Here is a 26417-nt window from a genome sequence, read left to right as displayed (position 1 = left end):
AAGTGTCAAAAATGTATCTTTAATTACTCACAAATGATTGTAAACATTGAAGTATTTGGCATGGCTCTCAGAGTCTGAGGGGTCATGTGGGAATGCGGCTCCGCAGGTACTCCAGCACGGAGTCGGTTCCTTTCGCAACGATGGCGGCTCGTGGCGTCCTGAAAGGATTTCCCCCCAGACTGAGACACCTGAGAGACAAAACATGCACAAAGTAGGTTTCACATTCTGGTTCTCATCCCACACTGTGTGAATATTCCATCCATCCATCCATCTTCCTCCGCTTATCCGAGGTCGGGTCGCGGGGGCAGCAGCTTAAGCAGGGAAGCCCAGACTTCCCTCTCCCCAGCCACTTCGTCCAGCTCTTCCTGTGGGACCCCGAGGCGTTCCCAGGCCAGCCGGGAGACATAGTCTTCCCAACGTGTCCTGGGTCTTCCCCGCGGCCTCCTACCGGTGGGACGTGCCCTAAACACCTCCCTAGGGAGGCGTTCGGGTGGCATCCTGACCAGATGCCCGAACCACCTCATCTGGCTCCTCTCCATGTGGAGGAGCAGCGGCTTTACTTTGAGCTCCTCCCGGATGGCAGAGCTTCTCACCCTATCTCTAAGGGAGAGCCCCGCCACCCGGCGGAGGAAACTCATTTCGGCCGCTTGTACCCGTGATCTTGTCCTTTCGGTCATAACCCAAAGCTCATGACCATAGGTGAGGATGGGAACGTAGATCGACCGGTAAATTGAGAGCTTTGCCTTCCGGCTCAGCTCCTTCTTCACCACAACGGATCGATACAGCGTCCGCATTACTGAAGACGCCGCACCGATCCGCCTGTCGATCTCACCATCCACTCTTCCCCCACTCGTGAACAAGACTCCGAGGTACTTGAACTCCTCCACTTGGGGCAAGATCTCCTCCCCAACCCGGAGATGGCACTCCACCCTTTTCCGGGCGAGAACCATGGACTCGGACTTGGAGGTGCTGATTCTCATCCCAGTCGCTTCACACTCAGCTGCGAACCGATCCAGTGAGAGCTGAAGATCCTGGCCAGATGAAGCCATCAGGACCACATCATCTGCAAAAAGCAGAGACCTAATCCTGCAGCCACCAAACCAGATCCCCTCAACGCCTTGACTGCGCCTAGAAATTCTGTCCATAAAAGTTATGAACAGAATCGGTGACAAAGGGCAGCCTTGGCGGAGTCCAACCCTCACCGGAAACGTGTCCGACTTACTACCGGCAATGCGGACCAAGCTCTGACACTGATCATACAGGGAGCGGACTGCCACAATCAGACAGTCCGATACCCCGTACTCTCTGAGCACTCCCCACAGGACTTCCCGAGGGACACGGTCGAATGCCTTCTCCAAGTCCACAAAACACATGTAGACTGGTTGGGCAAACTCCCATGCACCCTCAAGGACCCTGCCGAGAGTATAGCGCTGGTCCACAGTTCCACGACCAGGACGAAAACCACACTGTTCCTCCTGAATCCGAGGTTCGACTATCCGGCGTAGCCTCCTCTCCAGTACACCTGAATAGACCTTACCGGGAAGGCTGAGGAGTGTGATCCCACGATAGTTAGAACACACCCTCCGGTTCCCCTTCTTAAAGAGAGGAACCACCACCCCGGTCTGCCAATCCAGAGGTACCGCCCCCGATGTCCACGCGATGCTGCAGAGTCTTGTCAACCAAGACAGCCCCACAGCATCCAGAGCCTTAAGGAACTCCGGGCGGATCTCATCTACCCCCGGGGCCTTGCCACCGAGGAGCTTTTTAACTACCTCAGCAACCTCAGCCCCAGAAATAGGAGAGCCCACCACAGACTCCCCAGGCACTGCTTCCTCATAGGAAGACGTGTTGGTGGGATTGAGGAGGTCTTCGAAGTATTCCCTCCACCGATCCACAACATCCGCAGTCGAGGTCAGCAGAACACCATCCTCACCATACACGGTGTTGATAGTGCACTGCTTCCCCTTCCTGAGGCGGCGGATGGTGGACCAGAATTGCTTCGAAGCCGTCCGGAAGTCGTTTTCCATGGCCTCACCGAACTCCTCCCATGTCCGAGTTTTTGCCTCTACGAATATTCCAACACCATCAAAGTAGAAAGGTAACTAGATGCCCCCCCAAAAATAAGAGCTTAGTTTCCAAACTACACTTCTTGTTTTCTGTCTGCAGCCAGTTCAGGCGTGGTATTTGTGTTCATATCAGAATGAGCTTTATTGGCCAAGTATGTTTAACACACAAGGAATTTGACTTCGTACGATGTGCTCTATTGTTCAATGTGAACAATAAATAACGATGATGAACTAAGAACAAACAAGTACTTCAATAAATAACAGTGCAGTGGTGAATAGAGCAAAGCAAAAAGATGACGACGTGAGCATGAGTTAGTGACAGATTAATCCAGAGTTATTTCACAACGTTCGTCAGAAGGAAGAAACTGTTCTCATGACCATGCCAGATGATGTTCACGCCTACCTCAGCCCCGTGCACAGGCCCAGCTCAGGCGGGACGTTGAGCAGGTCGTTGTTGGACAAGTCCAGCGTGGACAGGCGGACCAGCTGCACCAGGCGGGAGGGATCCACGCCTCCCACCTGGTTGTTGGCCAGCAGGACCGTTTCCAGGGAGACCATGTGATACAGGACCTCCGGGAAGGACTTGAACCTGCGACGGCGAGATGCTCAATGAGACTTTCCCTTGGAAGGACGCGTGTGAGAAGGCTGCAGCCTACTTGTTGAAGCTGAGGACGACGGAGTGCAGCTTGGCCACGTTCTTCAGCTCGGCTGGCAAGTCGCTCAGCAGGTTGTTACTGGAAACAAGGTAGCACTCGATGGTCACGTGTGCGTCTGTGTGATGTGTGGGCGCTAGAGATGCGCGGTTTGCGGACACAACCGCGGAGTCCGCGGATTATCCGCGGATCGGGCGGATGAAATTAAAAAAAATAAGATTTTATCCGCGCGTGGGTCGGGTCGGGTGGATTAATTAGATTTTTTTTTTTTTTTTTGCGGGTGGCAGTTAAACCAATTGGGAAATATATATACAGGTAAAAGCCAGTAAATTAGAATATTTTGAAAAACTTGATTTATTTCAGTAATTGCATTCAAAAGGTGTAACTTGTACATTATATTTATTCATTGCACACAGACTGATGCATTCAAATGTTTATTTCATTTAATTTTGATGATTTGAAGTGGCAACAAATGAAAATCCAAAATTCCGTGTGTCACAAAATTAGAATATTACTTAAGGCTAATACAAAAAAGGGATTTTTAGAAATGTTGGCCAACTGAAAAGTATGAAAATGAAAAATATGAGCATGTACAATACTCAATACTTGGTTGGAGCTCCTTTTGCCTCAATTACTGCGTTAATGCGGCGTGGCATGGAGTCCATGAGTTTCTGGCACTGCTCAGGTGTTATGAGAGCCCAGGTTGCTCTGATAGTGGCCTTCAACTCTTCTGCGTTTTTGGGTCTGGCATTCTGCATCTTCCTTTTCACAATACCCCACAGATTTTCTATGGGGCTAAGGTCAGGGGAGTTGGCGGGCCAATTTAGAACAGAAATACCATGGTCCGTAAACCAGGCACGGGTAGATTTTGCGCTGTGTGCAGGCGCCAAGTCCTGTTGGAACTTGAAATCTCCATCTCCATAGAGCAGGTCAGCAGCAGGAAGCATGAAGTGCTCTAAAACTTGCTGGTAGACGGCTGCGTTGACCCTGGATCTCAGGAAACAGAGTGGACCGACACCAGCAGATGACATGGCACCCCAAACCATCACTGATGGTGGAAACTTTACACTAGACTTCAGGCAATGTGGATCCTGTGCCTCTCCTGTCTTCCTCCAGACTCTGGGACCTCGATTTCCAAAGGAAATGCAAAATTTGCATGGTTGGGTGATGGTTTGGGGTGCCATGTCATCTGCTGGTGTCGGTCCACTCTGTTTCCTGAGATCCAGGGTCAACGCAGCCGTCTACCAGCAAGTTTTAGAGCACTTCATGCTTCCTGCTGCTGACCTGCTCTATGGAGATGGAGATTTCAAGTTCCAACAGGACTTGGCGCCTGCACACAGCGCACAATCTACTCGTGCCTGGTTTACGGACCATGGTATTTCTGTTCTAAATTGGCCCGCCAACTCCCCTGACCTTAGCCCCATAGAAAATCTGTGGGGTATTGTGAAAAGAAAGATGCAGAATGCCAGACCCAAAAACGCAGAAGAGTTGAAGGCCACTATCAGAGCAACCTGGGCTCTCATAACACCTGAGCAGTGCCAGAAACTCATCGACTCCATGCCACGCCGCATTAACGCAGTAATTGAGGCAAAAGGAGCTCCAACCAAGTATTGAGTATTGCACATGCTCATATTTTTCATTTTCATACTTTTCAGTTGGCCAACATTTCTAAAAATCCCTTTTTTGTATTAGCCTTAAGTAATATTCTAATTTTGTGACACGGAATTTTGGATTTTCATTTGTTGCCACTTCAAATCATCAAAATTAAATGAAATAAACATTTGAATGCATCAGTCTGTGTGCAATGAATAAATATAATGTACAAGTTACACCTTTTGAATGCAATTACTGAAATAAATCAAGTTTTTCAAAATATTCTAATTTACTGGCTTTTACCTGTATATATACATAGTTAAATGTTGTTACCCACATACGAAAAACGAGCAGGCACCTGCAGCATATGCCACAACAGAAGAAGAAAAAAAGAAAAGAGATGGACACTTTTACGGAGCGGAGAAGGGACGCCTCGCCGGGGTCCGGGACCGAGGCCCCTTCCCCCGAGAGGGCCCCACCGGGAGCCGTAGCTGAGGCGATCCGCGAGAAGGGCCCGACGCACGTCCAGGGTCACCACCGCGCCCACCGCACCGACACCCCGCCTCGTCCGCCTTCGCCGCGGCCGGCGTCACGCGCAGCAGGTAAGCAGCTTACCTGCCCGCCACCCCCGTGGCCGGGGGCTCGTAACAGGGGTCACTCCGCGCGCTCCGCCCGCGCAGCTTACCTGCCCGCCACCCCTGTTGCCGGGGGCGCGTAACAGGGGTCACTCCGCGCGCAGTGCGCTCACGAAAGGGGTGGGGCTCACCCTGGTTGATACAGACAGCAGGACGGTGGCCATGGAAGTCGGAACCCGCTAAGGAGTGTGTAACAACCCACCTGCCGAATCAACTAGCCCTGAAAATGGATGGCGCTGGAGCGTCGGGCCCATATACCCGGCCGTCGCCGGCAGCGAGACGCGCTTGGAGGTGCGCTCAGCGCGGCTCCCATATGATTGCGCACTGGTGTGCGTCTGGGTCGTGACAGCGTGGCACGCGAAAGTCTGTGCTGCATTGGATCAGTCTCCTTTCTTTAACAGGCAAAAAGCTTTATAACCTCAGTGAGGTTATAAAGCTTGCGCACCAAACACGAAGCAAGGCCATGGTGCAGGAGAACAAAGGACTTCTTTCATTTAAGGTTTGTGATAAACCATCAAACTCATTCATTAAAAGGACTCTATCGTAATATAAAGCGAATTTTTCTGGACATTATCATGCAAGAAAAGTTTATTTTTGGGACCGCGATCACCGCGTAATGATTTTTAAAGGTTGCATTACAAACATTTAACTGTCCCATGTGATCAGCCAGTGCGATTGGAAGTCCATGCTCAATTATTGCCTCCGTAAATAAAACTTCGGCATTTATCACATCCAAAGAATCTGTTTGGGCGACGAAAAACGTTGAAAGTTTTCCACTTGTATCGCTAGCAACGGCATTAGACTTGTGTTTTTTTGTCCCAACGTGGTCTTTTACATCGCTAATTCCTCCGTGTCCGATCGAAAAATCTTGTCTGCACAAGGTGCAATTCGCGTAGTTTTCACCCTTTTTTTTTTTTTTAATTAATGAAAAACCCGGAATAGGTTGATGAAAACCGTACGAATTACGGGAAAACCGGAGTAGTTGGCAGGCTCACTAATGCCTTGCATCATCTATATTAGATCGGGCGGATGGCGGGCGGGTGCAGTTCTGATCAAACGTTACATCGGGTGGATGGCGGATGGTTGACGACTTTCTGACGCGGTTGCGGATGAAATAAATTGCCTATCCGCGCATCTCTAGTGTGCGCACATACCTGAGGTCAAGGTGCGCCAGCTGCTGCAGCCCGGGGACGTGATCGCAGCAGGTGAGTCGATTGAACGACAGATTGAGGTCCGCCAGGGTCCCCCGCAGCTCCGCCAGCCTGCGCGTGCAAACACACGGTGACCACACCACACCACACCACACAGCCGTGACCGGCGCTTGCTCACCTGTGCGGCACGGCGGTCAGCTGGTTCTTGCCGAAGTCGACGGACGTGACGCCGTGACCTTTGGCGGCCTCGAACAGCTCGTCCGGGACGCGGTCGGCCTTATTGTCCCTGAGCGTGAACATATGTACCCGCTTGGTTGGGTTTTATAGGTCAACTGGCCTCGCTCACCTGTACACCGGCGTCTTACTACGTCGACTGGCCTCGCTCACCTGTACACCGCCGTCTTACTACGTCGACTGGCCTCACTCACCTGTACACCGGCGTCTTACTACGTCGACTGGCCTCGCTCACCTGTACACCAGCGTCTTGAGAGTTTTGATGTTATGGAGGTTGATGGCGGCCTGGCTGGGCAGCGTCATGGCCGTCTGCTTGTCTCCGGCACTGTCAGGCTCCTCTAAAAGTCACAGTTAGTGGGCTAGCATTAGCTACAATTAGCTCACACTAGTTAGGGACAAGCGGTAGAAAATGGATGGATGGATAGTTTAGAATAAGGCTGTGTCTCACCTTCATGCACTTGCATACTTTATTAAGTCTACTATGTCAAGTTTGTGCAGTATACTCTATTTTTCGGACTATTTGGCGCACTTAAAAAAATCCTTTCAATTTGTCAAAACTCAACAGTGCGTAGAAAGGTTGCAAAACAGTGCTCTAAAGGGCGAGCGCGGCTGACTGAGGTGGTGTGGTATTATTACCTGTGATGTCAGGGCAAGCATTCTGAAGTTATCACTTTTATGTTAGCTACCTCTCTTTGTTGATATTTCCTGCTGGATGGACTGAAGGGGGTCAAGCAAAGTGGTGACTTTCGAGAAATGCTAGTTTCCTTCCCTGAGAGTGACGACATTGACATAGATTCCATCCGTTTATCTCCCATGTAACTATGCTTTTAATTTTTTACTAGCTTGCTCAAAGAGGGGCGTATTTTAGAAGTGTTGTACTAGTGATAAAGATCTTTTTAGAAGATCTGAAGGGGGAATCGTCGGAGGCAGATATTTACATATATCCGAATTTAAGTGTGACTTCTTTTTATTTCATAATCATATTACAAAACAGCTAGTGTTTTTCTTCCAATTGTGGTCTTTTGGTTGTCTGCAAAACTGTGTGCTTAACCTTGAGTGAGGAATGTTAGAGAGAGAGATAATGGGCATGTGTTTTGGCTGGAGAGACATGACTGCCAGGGTGGGAGGAAGAGAGACTTAAGAGGGGAGAGGGTTTTGTCAGGGGGGGGGCAGACCATCTTGGCGGCGCGATTGAATGTTCTATGCTGGACTGGTCTCAATGTATATATGCAAAGCTTTGCAAATATATTACAAAATACCTATTCTGTCTCTGGTGGTTTTTCTACTCAGCTTTAAGTGTCGTAAAGAGCTTGGGAGCGACTTGTGACTTGAATTCCCTGGGAGGAACAACTGGTCCAAAACGCAACACTACTATGGTACATTTTTTGTCTACTTTATACCTTTTGTTTTCACCCTCTTTTTGTGCCCTTGTGTGCATTATCCTTTCCATCATTACCCTTTCCATCCTTTGTAACTGAGCTGCTGTGTGGATCGATACAGTTTGTCCAAGTCTAATCTACAGACCACATTGGTCTGACTACTGTCTTTTGAAAATAATCCAATAAAGTGCCATAATAGAGGTGACTTTTCCTCTTTTATTCACAATTTCTTCATTTTTTACTTTCTCTTTTCACTCCGTGCAAATAAATCGACCGCGAGACAACAAGATGGTGCAACCAAACCTGATAGTTGACACTGTTACCCGATTGGCTGTTAGCGTGGCACTCCCACTGATCAGCGATCACTTCCGGTTTCTTCCAACGAGAATAAATCCAACGCATCTTTTATTTTTGATTAAGCGTTGTCGGAGGCAGATATTTACATATATCCGAATTTTAGTGTTACTTATTTTCTTTCATAGTCATATTTGAAAACAGCTTGTGTTTTCCATTACATTGTCTTTCTTTACTCTAGCAAGTAAACTGTGTGTGTTAACCTTGAGTTCTTTGTAATGTATTATGACTAGGGAGACGTTGTGCATGTGTTATGGCTAGGGAGGGGGAAGAAAAGAGGGGTTTTTGGCGTTGGGAAGACAGACCATTTTAGCGGGGCGATCCGAATGTTCTATGCTGTTTCTGTGAAAGTATATTTGCAAAGCTTTGCCAATATATTACAAAATACCTATTCTGTCTCTGGTGGTTTTTCAACTCAGCTTTAAGTGTCGTAAAGAGCTTAGGAGCGATTTGTGACTTGAATTCCCTGGGAGGAACAACTGGTCCAAAAACGCAACAGCTTCTATTTTGATGTATATTGATATCCTTTTATCGCCCGGCCCTAGACAGTATGCAAGTGCACAAACTAAAACACAGCCCCAGTGCCTTTAGCCAAAGTAAATGAGCCATCTTATTTCTTGACTCTCTCTAAAATGGTGCATAGCAGTGTCTGTTATGAAAAATGTTGCTTAAATAGACTTGAACAATGGAAAAAGAGTCCACTGTAGCACCTTTGCAGTACCTTTGACTCTTCCTCTCAGAAATTTCAGAAGCTCATTGGTTCCTTTCTATGACGAAGACAGAGGAAGACAACATTTTGTTATCAGGTTTCTACTCACTGGCCTACGGAGCCCCTAAAGGGACATGGGGGAAACATTTTTTTTTTTTATAAAAAAAAAAAAAATGTAATAATTTTTTATTTTTAAAAATTTTTTTTAGACATGTATCTCGTGCGCACGAGATACATGTCTAAAAAAATTTAAAAAAAATAAAATAAAATGAATACTTTTTTTTTAAGTTATGAGAAACTTTCGTGCGCACGAGATACATGTCTTAAAAAATTTAATAAAAAAAATAATACATTTTTAAATTTTTTTTAGAACTTTATAAAAAGTTTCTCGTGCGCACGAGATACATGTCTTAAAAAATAATACATTTTTAAAATTTTTTTTAGAACTTTATAAAAAGTTTCTCGTGCGCACGAGATACATGTCTAAAAAAATTTTAAAAATAAAAAATAAAATTAATACTTTTTTTTTTAAGTTATGAGAAACTTTCGTGCGCACGATACATGTCTTAAAAAATAAAATAAAAAAAATAATACATTTTTTAATTTTTTTTTAGAACTTTATAAAAAGTTTCTCGTGCGCACGAGATACATGTCTAAAAAAATTTAAAAAATAAAATTAATACTTTTTTTTTTAAGTTATGAGAAACTTTCGTGCGCACAAGATACATGTCTTAAAAAATAATACATTTTTTAATTTTTTTTTAGAACTTTATAAAAAGTTTCTCGTGCGCATGAGATACATGTCTAAAAAAAAAAAAAAAAAAAAAAATTAAATTAATACTTTTTTTTAAGTTATGAGAAACTTTCGTGCGCACAAGATACATGTCTTAAAAAATAAAAAAATAAAAAAAATTAATTTTAAATTTTTTTTTAGAACTTTATAAAAAGTTTCTCGTGCGCACGAGATACATGTCTTAAAAAATAATACATTTTTTAAATTTTTTTTAGAACTTTATAAAAAGTTTCTCGTGCGCACGCGATACATGTCTAAAAAAATTTAAAAAATAAAATTAATACTTTTTTTTTTTAAGTTATGAGAAACTTTCGTGCGCACGAGATACATGTCTTAAAAAAAAAAATTAAAAAAAAAAAACATTTTAAAATTTTTTTTTAGAACTTTATAAAAAGTTTCTCGTGCGCACGAGATACATGTCTTAAAAAATAATACATTTTTAATTTTTTTTTTAGAACTTTATAAAAAGTTTCTCGTGCGCACGAGATACATGTCTAAAAAAATTTAAAAAATAAAAAATAAAATTAATACTTTTTTTTTTAAGTTATGAGAAACTTTCGTGCGCACGAGATACATGTCTTAAAAAAAAAAAAAAAAATGATACATTTTTTAATTTTTTTTTAGAACTTTATAAAAAGTTTCTCGTGCGCACGAGATACATGTCTTAAAAAATAATACATTTTTAATTTTTTTTTTAGAACTTTATAAAAAGTTTCTCGTGCGCACGAGATACATGTCTAAAAAAATTTAAAAAATAAAAAATAAAATTAATACTTTTTTTTTTAAGTTATGAGAAACTTTCGTGCGCACGAGATACATGTCTTAAAAAAAAAAAAAAGATACATTTTTTAATTTTTTTTTAGAACTTTATAAAAAGTTTCTCGTGCGCACGAGATACATGTCTAAAAAAATTTAAAAAATAAAATTAATAATTTTTTTTTTAAGTTATGAGAGACTTTCGTGCGCACGAGATACATGTCTTAAAAAATAAAATAAAAAAAATTAATTTAAAAATTTTTTTTTAGAACTTTATAAAAAGTTTCTCGTGCGCACGAGATACATGTCTTAAAAAATAATACATTTTTTAAATTTTTTTTAGAACTTTATAAAAAGTTTCTCGTGCGCACGCGATACATGTCTAAAAAAATTTAAAAAATAAAATTAATACTTTTTTTTTTAAGTTATGAGAAACTTTCGTGCGCACGAGATACATGTCTTAAAAAATAAAATAAAAAAAATAATACATTTTTAATTTTTTTTTTAGAACTTTATAAAAAGTTTCTCATGCGCACGAGATACATGTCTAAAAAAATTTAAAAAATAAAAAATAAAATTAATTTTTTTTAAGTTATGAGAAACTTTCGTGCGCACGAGATACATGTCTTAAAAAATAAAATAAAAAAAATAATACATTTTTTATTTTATTTTTAGAACTTTATAAAAAGTTTCTCGTGCGCACGAGATACATGTCTTAAAAAATAATACATTTAAATTTTTTTTTTTAGAACTTTATAAAAAGTTTCTCGTGCGCACGAGATACATGTCTAAAAAAATTTAAAAAATAAAAAATAAAATTAATACTTTTTTTTTAAGTTATGAGAAACTTTCGTGCGCACGAGATACATGTCTTAAAAAATAATAAATTTTTTTTTTTTTTTTTAGAACTTTATAAAAAGTTTCTCGTGCGCACGAGATACATGTCTAAAAAAAAATAAAAATAAAATTAATACTTTTTTTTTTTTAAAGTTATGAGAAACTTTCGTGCGCACGAGATACATGTCTTAAAAAAAAAAATAAAAAAAAATACATTTTTAAAATTTTTTTTAGAACTTTATAAAAAGTTTCTCGTGCGCACGAGATACATGTCTTAAAAAATAATTAATTTTTTAATTTTTTTTTAGAACTTTATAAAAAGTTTCTCGTGCGCACGAGATACATGTCTAAAAATTTTTTTAAATAAAAAATAAAATTAATCCTTTTTTTTAAGTTATGAGAAACTTTCGTGCGCACAAGATATATGTCTTAAAAAATTAAATAAAAAAAATAATAAATTTTTAATTTTTTTTTAGAACTTTATAAAAAGTTTCTCGTGCGCACGAGATACATGTCTAAAAAAATTTAAAAAATAAAAAATAAAATTAATACTTTTTTTTTTAAGTTATGAGAAACTTTCGTGCGCACGAGATACATGTCTTAAAAAATAAAATAAAAAAAATACATTTTTTAATTTTTTTTTTAGAACTTTATAAAAAGTTTCTTGTGCGCACGAGATACATGTCTTAAAAAATAATTAATTTTTTTTAGAACTTTATAAAAAGTTTCTCGTGCGCACGAGATACATGTCTAAAAATATTTTAAAAATAAAATTAATACTTTTTTTTAAGTTATGAGAAACTTTCGTGCGCACGAGATACATGTCTTAAAAAATAAAATAAATAAAAAAATACATTTTATTTTTTTTAGAACTTTATAAAAAGTTTCTCGTGCGCACAAGATACATGTCTTAAAAAATAATTAATTTTTTAATTTTTTTTTATAACTTTATAAAAAGTTTCTCGTGCGCACGAGATACATGTCTAAAAAATTTTTAAAAATAAAAAATAAAATACTTTTTTTTTAAAGTTATGAGAAACTTTCGTGCGCACGAGATACATGTCTTAAAAAATAAAATTAAAAAAATACATTTTTTAAATTTTTTTAGAACTTTATAAAAAGTTTCTCGTGCGCACGAGATACATGTCTTAAAAAATAATACATTTTTTAAATTTTTTTAGAACTTTATAAAAAGTTTCTCGTGCGCACGAGATACATGTCTTAAAAAATAATACATTTTTAAAAATTTTTTAGAACTTTATAAAAAGTTTCTCGTGCGCACGAGATACATGTCTTAAAAAATAATACATTTTTAAATTTTTTTTAGAACTTTATAAAAAGATTCTCGTGCGAACGAGATACATGTCTTAAAAAATAATACATTTTTAATTTTTTTTTTAGAACTTTATAAAAAGTTTCTCGTGCGCACGAGATACATGTCTTAAAAAATAATTAATTTTTTAATTTTTTTTAGAACTTTATAAAAAGTTTCTCGTGCGCACGAGATGCATGTCTAAAAAAATAAAAAATAAAAAAAATAAAATTAATACTTTTTTTTTTTAAGTTATGAGAAACTTTCGTGCGCACAAGATACATGTCTTAAAAATAATACATTTTTTTTAGAACTTTATAAAAAGTTTCTCATGCGCACGAGATACATGTCTAAAAAAAAAAAAATAAATAAAATAAAATTAATACTTTTTTTTTTTTAAGTTATGAGAAACTTTCGTGCGCACGAGATACATGTCTTAAAAAATAAAATTAAAAAAATAATATTTATTTAGGCCCTGCGATGAGGTGGCGACTTGTCCAGGGTGTACCCCGCCTTCCGCCCGATTGTAGCTGAGATAGGCTCCAGCGCCCCCCGCGACCCCAAAGGGAATAAGCGGTAGAAAATGGATGGATGGATGGAATTTTTTTTTAAAATTTTTTTTAGAACTTTATAAAAAGTTTCTCGTGCGCACAAGATACATGTCTGAATAGAAAATAAAAAAATAAATTATAAAAACATTTTTTTCCCCCCTGTCCCTTTAGGGACTCCGTACTGGCCTCCCCATGGCAAAAAAATATATATAACATGCATTGCAGTAACATGACACCATGGAAAGATCCTGTCGCCCCTTGTGGCCAGTGAGTGTATGTGCAGTTCAATAGCGTCGATGACAATAATTGAGAAGTGTGTTGGGTGACGGCAGCAAAGTAAGGTCACCTACAGTAAGCACCTCCCTCCTGATCCCACGCAGAGGGTTCCCCTCCAGCAACAGAGTACTCAGGTTGGGCAGCAGGCTGAGCGATGCGGGAAGGCTGACCGAGGGGAAAAAAAAAAAGAGACTCATATAGAAAGGAAAGAGGAAGTTACGCGTGGAACGAGCGATCTTACATGCCGATGTTGTTGTTGGTGAGGTCGAGGCGTGTGAGCGTGGTCAACGTGGACATCTGCTCGGGCAGCACCGTGATCTTGTTGTCTCGCAGCTCCAGCAGAGAGATGACGCACAAGCTGGCCAGATGCTCCGCCTCCAGCATCTCTATCTGGTTGTTGCCAAGATACAGCTCCTACACACACACACACACACACACATTTAAACATTCTGTGTTTTTTATGTCGAAATGCCAACCAGATGAGTGAGCGCTAATGCTAAATAAGTTAACATTTCTAGTTAACGATATGCCTCCCCCTAGTGGTTTGGAGGACTAAGGCGTAAAAACTGAGAAGTTAAGCCACACCCCTTCAACACTTCGGGCCTGATTTACTAAACGTTTACATGTACTAAAACACACGCAAAGTTGATCTAATAAACGTGTGCAAAGTGGATTGCGTCCCTTAACCTTTAATGTCTTAAAAAAGATTAAAAAAAAAAAAAAAAAAAAAAAGTCAGAACTTTATAAAAAGTTTCTCGTGCGCACGAGATACATGTCTAAAAAAAATAAATAAATAAAATAAAATTAATACTTTTTTTTTTAAGACACGAGATACATGTCTTAAAAAAAATAAAATAAAAAAAAAATTTTTTTTTAGAACTTTATAAAAAGTTTCTCGTGCGCACGAGATACATGTCTAAAAAAAATAAATAAATAAAATAAAATTAATACTTTTTTTTTTAAGACACGAGATACATGTCTTAAAAAAAAATAAATAAAATAAAATAATATTTTTTTTTAGAACTTTATAAAAAGTTTCTCGTGCGCACGAGATACATGTCTAAAAAAATAATAAAATAAAATAAAATTAATACTTTTTTTTAAAGACACAAGATACATGTCTTAAAATAAATAAATAAATAAATAAAATAAAATTAATACTTTTTTTTTAAGACACGAGATACATGTCTTAAAAAAAATAAAATAAAATGTACTAAAACACACGCAAAGTTGATCTAATAAACGTGTGCAAAGTGGATTGCGTCCCTTAACCTCTTAAGGCCCAAGCTGTTTGTTTACATGCTTTTTTTTCATTTCTCTTTGCTATTTGGGCATATTGGACCCTAATTAGAATAAAAACAAAAAAAATCATCGTTTTATATGATGTACTTAGTCCATAAGTACACAAACGTGTACTTCATGTTTAGTCTTATTTTTACACTTTTTATTCCCAAATTCCATTGTATGTTACACTCATCTGACACCACCAGATGACAGTATAAGTGTCCACATAAGTGGCCATAAGACCCCAATTCAGTAGTGTACACAATTTTGGAAATAAGAGCTAAAAGGTGCTGTCCACGCATGTGGCCACTAAGCCTTTAGAGGTTTTAAGTGAGCAGAATAAGATGTGCAATCCATTTTGAGTCGGTCTTCATCAATATGCAAAGTATTTGCTGATTATCAAAACACCCACAACACTGGGAGGACAAAATGCAAATATAAATACAGTGGCGGTCAAAAGTGTACATACACTTGTAAAGAACATCATGTCATGGCTGTCTTGACTTTCCAATCATTATTATGTTTTTGTGATGTAGTGATTGGAGCACATACTTGTTGCTCACAAAAAACATTCATGAAGTTTGCTTCTTTTATGAATTTATTATGGCTCTACTGAAAATGTGAGGGCCAAAAGTATACATACAGCAATGTTAATATTTGCTTACATGTCCCTTGACGGTAGGAATGGTGTTCCTGGGATTAAAGGCCTCTCACCTTTCCTCCTCCAAACATATTGCTGGGTATTGTGGCCAAACAGCTCCATTTTTTGTTTCATCTGACATCACATGGACAAAGATAAGACCTTCTGGAGGAAAGTTCTGTGGTCAGATGAAACAAAAATGGAGCTGTTTTGCTCCAAATAGAGATGATTAACAGTTGGTGTGTTGTTGTTGTTATTGTTGGAAAATAGTGTGCAACTTCTTTGGAGGCGATAGGACTGATTGGTAACTTACAAAACTCTAGTTGGAAGAGTTAGTGTTTTATCGCATCTCTTTGATAGTATACTGAGACAGGGTCCCAAATTAATATGGCAATGGGGCCCAAAATCTGTCAGTAAGTAAAGCCCAGGGTAGCTGAGTGGTTTACACTGGGAACCAAGGGGTATGGGTACGAATCCCGTTCAGGTTACAATGCTCCAGTCAAAAGAGTGAATTTTTGTTTCACTTCCATTGTAGTTTACTGAGACAGGTTCTCATTTACATATGTCATTGGGGCCCGAAATCTGCTCCTCAACTGACCAAGGATAGCTGAGTGGTTAAAGCATCTACCTACCAATTATAAGGGTACTAGGTTCAAATCCAAGTCAAAACAGCTAGCTCCCAATCAAAGGGTCCTGGGTTCAATCCCAGTCTGGTCGATCGGCTTGCCAAGCCAAAGAATGCAGGAGTGGGGACGCCGGACAATGTGGGGGTGTTTCACCTCCCCCACACAGAGTAAAGCTAAGTGGTAGTGAGTTAATTAACTTATAGTTAAAAAGGTAAGTATGGGTAATAATAATAACAAATAGTCTATAGTCCAAAAGGGGTAACCTCGGGTGTTAGCTCCTCCTGTGTGCCGAGGCTAAAGTCGGTAAGTGTACCATCGTAATTCCTAGGCTGGGATGGGTGGGAATAGGAACATGAATAATTAATTATTGTGGGCGTTGACCAATTAGCTCTTCTGGGTCTGACAGATAATTAGCAATAAAGTAATGATTAGAAAATGAAACCAAAAAAGTAATTGGTTAATTAATGAACAGTGAAATTGGTTAATTGAAAAAATCAAATCAACATAAAACATTTTTTATTAATAATTTGTTCATTATCATTAATTAATACATTTCCAATTACTCAAGTTTTCATTTCATTTTCCAATTATTACTTTAATTTTCTGTCAGACCCAGAAGAGCTAATTGGTCAACCTCCAACCCGGAGATACCCAGTCACTGCTCGGCCATGACTGGGATTTGAACTCAGTCCTCTTTGATGGGAAACTAGCTGCTTTAACCACTCAGCTACCCTTGGTTGGCTGAACAACAGATTTTCGTGCCCCAGTAAGCTTGCTATGTCTGCTCGGGGGAAAATGACTTAAAGTAAATAATATATTAATAATAATAATAATTCCAAACAAAAAATTCCCCTGGATTTACTCAAAATTAAAAATGCCTCACCAATAATCAGACTCCTATAGGTACCGTATTTTCCGCACTATTAGCCGCACCTAAAAACCACAAATTTTCTCAAAAGCTGACAGTGCGGCTTATAACCCGGTGCGCTTTATATATGGATTAATATTAAGATTCATTTTCATAAAGTTTCGGTCTCGCAACTACGGTAAACAGCCGCCATCTTTTTTCCCCGTAGAAGAGGAAGTGCTTCTTCTTCTACGGCAAGCAACCGCCAAGGTAAGCACCCGCCCCCATAGAAGAGGAAGCGCTTCTTCTTCTACTGTAAGCAACCACCCGCCCCCGTAGAAGAAGAAGAAGCGCGCGGATATTACGTTTCATTTCCTTTGTGTGTTTACATCTGTAAAGACCACAAAATGGCTCCTACTAAGCGACAGGTTTCCGGTTCATGAAAAGACGCAATCTCTCCATCCGCACACGGATTACTATTTCACAGCAACTGCCTAAAGACTTTCAAGAAAAGCTGGCTACTTTCTGTGCATATTGTAAAAACAAGATAGCTGAAAAAAAGATCCGGCCAGAGAACATTATCAACATGGACGAGGTTCCACTGACTTTTGATATTCCTGTGAACCGCACTGTGGATACAACGGGAGCACGTACGGTGAATATTCACACCACAGGGAATGAGAAGTCATCCTTCACTGTGGTTCTAGCTTGCCATGCTAATGGCCAGAAACTTCCACCCATGGTGATATTCAAAAGGAAGACCTTGCCAAAAGAGACCTTTCCAGCCGGCGTCATCATAAAAGCTAACTCGAAGGGATGGATGGATGAAGAAAAGATGAGCGAGTGGTTAAGGTAAGTTTACGCGAAGAGGCCGGGTGGCTTTTTTCACGCAGCTCCGTCCATGTTGATATACGACTCCATGCGCGCCCACATCACGCTGGTTTTTAATATATTATTAAAGTTTGACTGACCTATCTGACTGTTTTTTTGACATTCCTTTAGCGCAGTTAGATGCGGCTTACAACACGGGGCGGCTTATAGGTGGACAAAGTTTTGAAATATGCCGTTCATTGAAGGCGCGGCTTATAACCCAGGGCGGCTTATGGTGCGGAAAATACGGTACATCTATTCATTCATGTTTTCACAACCCACCACCACAAATAGATTGTGGTTACAGATGTCCGATAATATCGGACTGCCGATATTAATGTAATGTAATATCGGAAATTATCGGTATCGGTTTCAAAAAGTAAAATGTATGACTTTTTAAAATGCCGCTGTGTACACGGACGTAGGGAGAAGTACAGAGCGCCAATAAACCTTAAAGGCACTGCCCAGTCACATAATATCTACTTCTTTTCACACACACACAAAGGCATACTTGGTCAACAGCCATACAGGTCACACTGAGGGTGGCCGTATAAACAAGTTAAACACTGTTACACACTGTGAACCCACACCAAACAAGAATGACAAACACATTACGGGAGAACATCCGCACCGTAACACAACATAAACACAACAGAACCCCTTGCAGCACTAACTCTTCCGGGACGCTACAATATACACCCCCCGCCCACTTCAACCTCCTCAAGCTCTCTCAGGGAGAGCATGTCCCAAATTCCAAGCTGCTGTTTTGAGGCATGTTAAAAAAAAATAATGCACTTTGTGACTTCAATAATAAATATGGCAGTGCCATGTTGGCATTTTTTTCCATAACTTGAGTTGATTTATTTTTGGAACACCTTGTTACATTGTTTAATGCATCCAGCGGGGCATCACAACAAAAATAGGCATAATAATGTGTTCATTCCACCACGGTATATATCGGTATCGCTTGATATCGGAATCGGTAATTAAGAGTTGGACAATATCGTGGTTATATTGTGGTTCAATGAAAAAACACTAAAAAGGTGCCTTTGGCGTTACCTGGAGCGCGGGAGCGGGAAGCTGTGGGAGGAAGTGGAGCTTGTTGTGTCGCAGGTAGAGCTGCTCCAGAGCCAGCATCTGGGACAGGCTGGGAGGAATGTCACTCAGCATGTTGTTGCTGCAGTCCAGGAGCTTCACATCTGTGGAATCCAGCACAAACGCCTTGTTGTGGTTCCCTCAAGCACTTCACTAGCTATCGTTTTAACCTGCAGGTGAGATTTCAGGATGCATGAAGGGAAAGCAGGAGGTGCCAGGACTTACTGGTGAGCCGTGCCAGGCTGTGGGGCAGACAGGCCAGCTTGTTGCGACTCAGGTTGAGCTTCTGCAGGCAGCACAGACGACCCAGGCTGGAGGGGAGCTCCTCCAGCTGGTTATTAGACACATCCTGCAAGCAACCACAAGGTGAGACGCGTCCATGCGTGCAAGCGGTGGAGGGGTCCCTACCAGCTCGGTCAGCGCCTCCAGCTGTCCCAGCTCCTCCGGCAGGACCTCCAGCTGGTTCTGCTGGAGCGTGAGGCTTCTGAGGCTCTTCAGAGAGAAGACCTCCAGCGGCAGCGACGTCAGCTGGTTGTGACTGCTCACACGCCACGCCAACAAGAACACGCCGGATTAACGCTCCACTCCAGAGTGAGTCAGTGCTCAATCGTACCTGAGTTGCAGCTGCTGCAGCTCCTGCAGCTGTCCCAAAGCGCTCGGCAACGTCTGCAGCCGGTTGTCATGCAGCTGCGGAGGCAACGTTGCACGCGTTAGGACCATCAACACAAACCAAAGTTGGTTTTCACCTACGTCCAGCGTGGTGAGCGCGGGGAGCAGTCCGATGTCTTCCGACAAGCTGGTCAGCTGGTTGGAGGACAGCAGCAGCTTGGTGAGGTCCGTCTGCTCCCACCAGCGCTCCGAGGCGCCAAAGGAGACGTTCTGCTTGGCTTCCTCCGGCGTGTCCACGTTGAGACGAAACACGTTCGTAGGCACTGACGGCGCAAACATCACAAGCTGTACGTGGTTGGTTGGCTACACTTCAACTTTATATAGAATAGAAAGTACTTTATTGATCCCTGGGGGATATTCAGCACCACAGTTCGCTCACAATAGACAATAAATACTTAGGTATTTTTTACATGTGAATAATATAAATACAGTCTCTTATACAGCATTATTCACATGTGAATAATATAAATACAGTCTATTATACAGCATTATTCACATGTGAATAACATAAATACAGTCGATTATACAGCATTATTCACATGTGAATAACAAATACATTCGATTATACAGCATTGTTCACATGTGAATAATATAAATACAGTCTATTATACAGCATTATTCACATGTGAATAATATAAATACAGTCTATTATACAGCATTGTTCACATGTGAATAATATAAATACAGTCTATTATACAGCATTGTTCACATGTGAATAACATAAATACAGTCTATTATACAGCATTGTTCACATGTGAATAATATAAATACAGTCTATTATACAGCATTGTTCACATGTGAATAACATAAATACAGTCTATTATACAGCATTATTCACATGTGAATAACATAAATACATTCTATTATACAGCATTGTTCACATGTGAATAATATAAATACAGTCTATTATACAGCATTATTCACATGTGAATAACATAAATACAGTCTATTATACAGCATTATTCACATGTGAATAACATACATACAGTCTATTATACAGCATTGTTCACATGTGAATAATATAAATACAGTCTATTATACAGCATTATTCACATGTGAATAATATAAATACAGTCTATTATACAGCATTATTCACATGTGAAAAAAATACAGTCTATTATACAGCATTATTCACATGTGAATAATATAAATACAGTCTATTATACAGCATTTTTCACATGTGAATAATATAAATACAGTCAATTATACAGCATTATTCACATGTGAATAACATAAATACAGTCTATTATACAGCATTATTCACATGTGAATAACATAAATACAGTCTATTATACAGCATTAATCACATGTGAATAATATAAATACAGTCTATTATACAGCATTATTCACATGTGAATAATATAAATACAGTCTATTATACAGCATTATTCACATGTGAAAAAAATACAGTCTATTATACAGCATTATTCACATGTGAATAATATAAATACAGTCTATTATACAGCATTTTTCACATGTGAATAATATAAATACAGTCAATTATACAGCATTATTCACATGTGAATAACATAAATACAGTCTATTATACAGCATTATTCACATGTGAATAACATCAATACAGTCTATTATACAGCATTAATCACATGTGAATAACATACATACAGTCTATTATACATCATTGTTCACATGTGAATAACATACATACAGTCTATTATACATCATTGTTCACATGTGAATAATATAAATACAGTCTATTATACAGCATTATTCACATGTGAATAATATAAATACAGTATATTATACAGCATTATTCACATGTGAATAACATAAATACAGCCTATTATACAGCATTATTCACATGTGAAAATAATACAGTCTATTATACAGCATTATTCACATGTGAATAATATAAATACAGTCTATTATACAGCATTATTCACATGTGAATAATATAAATACAGTCTATTATACAGCATTTTTCACATGTGAATAATATAAATACAGTCTATTATACAGCATTATTCACATGTGAAAAAAATACAGTCTATTATACAGCATTATTCACATGTGAATAATATAAATACAGTCTATTATACAGCATTTTTCACATGTGAATAATATAAATACAGTCAATTATACAGCATTATTCACATGTGAATAACATAAATACAGTCTATTATACAGCATTATTCACATGTGAATAACATAAATACAGTCTATTATACAGCATTATTCACATGTGAATAACATAAATACAGTCTATTATACAGCATTATTCACACGTGAAAAACATAAATACAGTCTATTATGCAGCATTATTCACATGTGAATAATATAAATACAGTCTATTATACAGCATTTTTCACATGTGAATAATATAAATACAGTCTATTATACAGCATTTTTCACATGTGAATAATATAAATACAGTCTATTATACAGCATTTTTCACATGTGAATAATATAAATACAGTCTATTATACAGCATTATTCACATGTGAATAACATAAATACAGTCTATTATACAGCATTATTCACATGTGAATAATATAAATACAGTCTATTATACAGCATTATTCACATGTGAATAATATAAACAGTCTATTATACAGCATTATTCACATGTGAATAATATAAATACAGTCTATTATACAGCATTATTCACATGTGAATAATATAAACACAGTCTATTATACAGCATTATTCACATGTGAATAATATAAATACAGTCTATTATACAGCATTTTTCACATGTGAATAATATAAATACAGTCTATTATACAGCATTTTTCACATGTGAATAATATAAATACATTATACATTTACAGTACATGTACAGTCAAAAGGAACATATATGAAGCTTAATGACGACACAGGTGGTTATCTTGTTTTGATAATTTGCATCGTTGCGTTTGAGTGTGGAAGTCTACACAATAGTGAAAGTAAGAAAAAACTTTTGCGTGTTCTACTTTTTCTACCAGTCAACTGTCCGTGTAGCATCTTTGTTTTCTACCAGTCAACTGTCAGTTTAGCATCTTTGTTTTCTACCAGTCAACTGTCAGTTTAGCATCTTTGTTTTCTACCTGTCAACTGTCGGTGTAGCATCTTTGTTTTCTACCTGTCAACTGTCAGTTTAGCATCTTTGTTTTCTACCTGTCAACTGTCGGTTTAGCATCTTTGTTTTCTACCAGTCAACTGTCAGTTTAGCATCTTTGTTTTCTACCTGTCAACTGTCAGTTTAGCATCTTTGTTTTCTACCAGTCAACTGTCAGTTTAGCATCTTTGTTTTCTACCAGTCAACTGTCAAGTTTAGCATCTTTGTTTTCTACCTGTCAACTGTCAGTTTAGCATCTTTGTTTTCTACCAGTCAACTGTCAGTTTAGCATCTTTGTTTTCTACCTGTCAACGGTCAGTGTAGCATCATTGTTTTCTACCTGTCAACTGTCAGTTCAGCATCTTTGTTTTCTACCTGTCAACTGTCAGTTTAGCATCTTTGTTTTCTACCAGCCAACTGTCAGTTTAGCATCTTTGTTTTCTACCTGTCAACTGTCAGTTTAGCATCTTTGTTTTCTACCTGTCAACTGTCAGTTTAGCATCTTTGTTTTCTACCTGTCAACTGTCAGTTTAGCATCTTTGTTTTCTACCAGCCAACTGTCAGTTTAGCATCTTTGTTTTCTACCTGTCAACTGTCAGTTTAGCATCTTTGTTTTCTACCTGTCAACTGTCAGTTTAGCATCTTTGTTTTCTACCAGTCAACTGTCAGTTTAGGCTGCTCGTCGGCTCCTCATCACCACTTCAAGATGGCGGCCCAATTTCTCGCGTCACAGCAGCCAATGCTGCGTCTACTTATTAACATGTCTATTAGTTTTATATTCATAAATGTAAGTTTCTCAATACCCGACCTGTTTTTTGTGCCTTTAAAAAAAATTAGAACTCTACGTTAAAACACTCTCTACCTCTAACAACCAAAAAGCTGTGAAAACGATGATGCTGTGTTCCAAATTTAAGTTATTTACTGAAATTGTGCGAGCCTATGGCTTTACACTTTGTTTGTTGTATATACAGGTAAAAGCCAGTAAATTAGAATATTTTGAAAAACTTGATTTATTTCAGTAATTGCATTCAAAAGGTGTAACTTGTACATTATATTTATTCATTGCACACAGACTGATGCATTCAAATGTTTATTTCATTTAATTTTGATGATTTGAAGTGGCAACAAATGAAAATCCAAAATTCCGTGTGTCACAAAATTAGAATATTACTTAAGGCTAATACAAAAAAGGGATTTTTAGAAATGTTGGCCAACTGAAAAGTATGAAAATGAAAAATATGAGCATGTACAATACTCAATACTTGGTTGGAGTTCCTTTTGCCTCAATTACTGCGTTAATGCGGCGTGGCATGGAGTCGATGAGTTTCTGGCACTGCTCAGGTGTTATGAGAGCCCAGGTTGCTCTGATAGTGGCCTTCAACTCTTCTGCGTTTTTGGGTCTGGCATTCTGCATCTTCCTTTTCACAATACCCCACAGATTTTCTATGGGGCTAAGGTCAGGGGAGTTGGCGGGCCAATTTAGAACAGAAATACCATGGTCCGTAAACCAGGCACGGGTAGATTTTGCGCTGTGTGCAGGCGCCAAGTCCTGTTGGAACTTGAAATCTCCATCTCCATAGAGCAGGTCAGCAGCAGGAAGCATGAAGTGCTCTAAAACTTGCTGGTAGACGGCTGCGTTGACCCTGGATCTCAGGAAACAGAGTGGACCGACACCAGCAGATGACATGGCACCCCAAACCATCACTGATGGTGGAAACTTTACACTAGACTTCAGGCAACGTGGATCCTGTGCCTCTCCTGTCTTCCTCCAGACTCTGGGACCTCGATTTCCAAAGGAAATGCAAAATTTGCTTTCGTCAGAAAACATGACTTTGGACCACTCAGCAGCAGTCCAGCTCTTTTTTTCCTTAGCCCAGGTGAGACGCTTTGCGCGCTGTTTCTTGGTCAACAGTGGCTTGACACGAGGTATGCGGCAGTTGAAACCCATGTCTTTCAAGCGTCTCTTGGTGGTGGATCTTGAAGCACTGACTCCAGCAGCTGTCCACTCCTTCTGAATCTCCCCCACATTTTTGAATGGTTTTTTTTTCACAATCTTGACCAGGGCGCGGTGATCCCTATCGCTTGTACACTTTTTCTGACCACAGTTTTTCCTTCCCTTTGCCTCTCCATTAATGTGTTTGGACACAGAGCTCTGAGAACAGCCAGCCTCTTCAGCAATAACCTTTTGTGTCTTTCCCTCCTTGTGCAATGTGTCGATGGTTGCCTTTTGGACAGCTGTCAAATCTGAAGTCTTCCCCATGTTTGTGTAGGCTTCAGAACTGGACTGAGAGACCATTTAAAGCCCTTTGCAGGTGTTTTGAGTTAATCAGCTGATTAGTTTGTGGCACCAGGTGTCTTCAAAATTTAACCCTTACACAATATTCTAATTTTGTGACACACGGAATTTTGGATTTTCATTTGTTGCCACTTCAAATCATCAAAATTAAATGAAATAAACATTTGAATGCATCAGTCTGTGTGCAATGAATAAATATAATGTACAAGTTACACCTTTTGAATGCAATTACTGAAATAAATCAAGTTTTTCAAAATATTCTAATTTACTGGCTTTTACCTGTGTATATATATATATATATATATATATATATATATATATATATATATATTGCATTCTATTTTAGTTACTTTGAATTTACAACCCCATGGCGCGGTTTTGTACTTACGTTGATTATTATTTCTCTACTCTTTGTAAATGTTGAAATTTCTAAATAAAGGTTTACAAAATTTAAAAAAAATAAGAATAACATGTTTATGTTACTGCCAATGACATTAATTAGCGCCGCTGACCAGTGACGTCACAGTTTCCGCCTTGCTTCAAAGTAAAATACATCCAGTGGTTTGAACTCGAAAAAAGAACACCGTTTAGTCCACATTTGGATGCAACAATTCGGCTATTTCCGCCATAACATGTTATTGATCTTATAGCAGAGTGACTAAAACTAAAAGTACCTTCTGTCAGCCCTCGACCTGACAGGTTGAGTTGTCCGCTGCTGCGAGCCGCCTTGAGGACGCCATACGGGACCGTTGGCTCGCTTATCGGCGCCCTGAAGCCCCGCAAAGAGTCCACCGGCTTCTTTCCTATCAAACGAGACATTTTCCTCGACGTTTAACTTCAAACCAGTCCTCTTATCTGGGCTGTTTATCTCCACCAGGCACAGACCCCGCTCACTTCCGCCCGCCAAGAGCTGCTAAACACATCACTTCCGTATTCCTTCACAATAAAAGCTCCAGGTTTGATATATTACCGTCGCGCCTTAAACGTTCCTCATAGGGACCAGCAGAGGGCGCATCTCTACATTACAGTAAGTACAGTATTAGTAAACGATGCTTTTCATATTATCTGTGAGCAATTTGCTCCATGTAGGTCATTTATTCAAAATACACAGAAAAATATACAGTATTAGGTATGTCGTTTTTTTTAATACTGCATTTTATACTATTTGAATCAAGCTTTCATTTAATTATAGCTAAATGTTTTGGATTGATACAAATACAAAACAATATTTTTCTGTAAAAAAAACAAAAATAACAAAATAAAATAAAACATTTTCCTTTGGCTTTTTTTTTTTTTTAATACTGCATTTTATACTATTTGAATCAAACTTTAATTTAATTATAGCTACATGTTTTGGATTGATACGAATACAAAACAATATTTTTCTGCAAAAAGACCCCCAAAATAACAAAATAAAATAAATAATTGTCGTTTTGGCTTTTTTTAAAAAAATACTGCATTTCATACTATTTGAATCAAACTTTAATTTAATTATAGCTACATGTTTTGGATTGATACGAATACAAAAAAAATATTTTTCTGCAAAAAAACAAAAATAACAAAATAAAATAAGTAATTGTCATTTGGCTTCTTTTTTTTAATACTGCATTTTATACTATTTGAATCAAACTTTAATTTAATTATAGCTACATGTTTTGGATTGATACGAATACAAAACAATATTTTTCTGCAAAAAAAACAAGAAGAACAAATTAAAAAAATAATTTGGCTTTTTT

General features: G+C 38.8%; 1 protein-coding gene across 1 annotated transcript; it reads right to left on the bottom strand.

Moving 5' to 3' along the window:
- Window positions 1-25604, bottom strand: lrrc40 (leucine rich repeat containing 40). The gene is made up of 15 exons (XM_061978457.1): window positions 25356-25604; window positions 19412-19593; window positions 19275-19348; window positions 19070-19199; window positions 18887-19010; window positions 18626-18765; window positions 13541-13713; window positions 13374-13464; window positions 8787-8832; window positions 6568-6670; window positions 6277-6384; window positions 6102-6209; window positions 2723-2800; window positions 2470-2655; window positions 1-188 (listed from the first exon to the last, which is right to left on the bottom strand). The coding sequence occupies exons 1-15, from the start codon at window positions 25498-25500 to the stop codon at window positions 83-85; spliced, it is 1794 nt and encodes a 597-aa protein (XP_061834441.1). The 5' UTR covers window positions 25501-25604; the 3' UTR covers window positions 1-82.
- Window positions 25605-26417: the final 813 nt, after the last annotated feature.

The sequence above is a fragment of the Nerophis lumbriciformis genome, linkage group LG18, assembly GCF_033978685.3.
Source record: "Nerophis lumbriciformis linkage group LG18, RoL_Nlum_v2.1, whole genome shotgun sequence".
NCBI classification, from domain to species: domain Eukaryota; kingdom Metazoa; phylum Chordata; class Actinopteri; order Syngnathiformes; family Syngnathidae; genus Nerophis; species Nerophis lumbriciformis.
The sequence above is the reverse complement of the archived record's forward strand: the minus strand, read 5'-3'. Positions and strand labels throughout refer to the sequence as shown.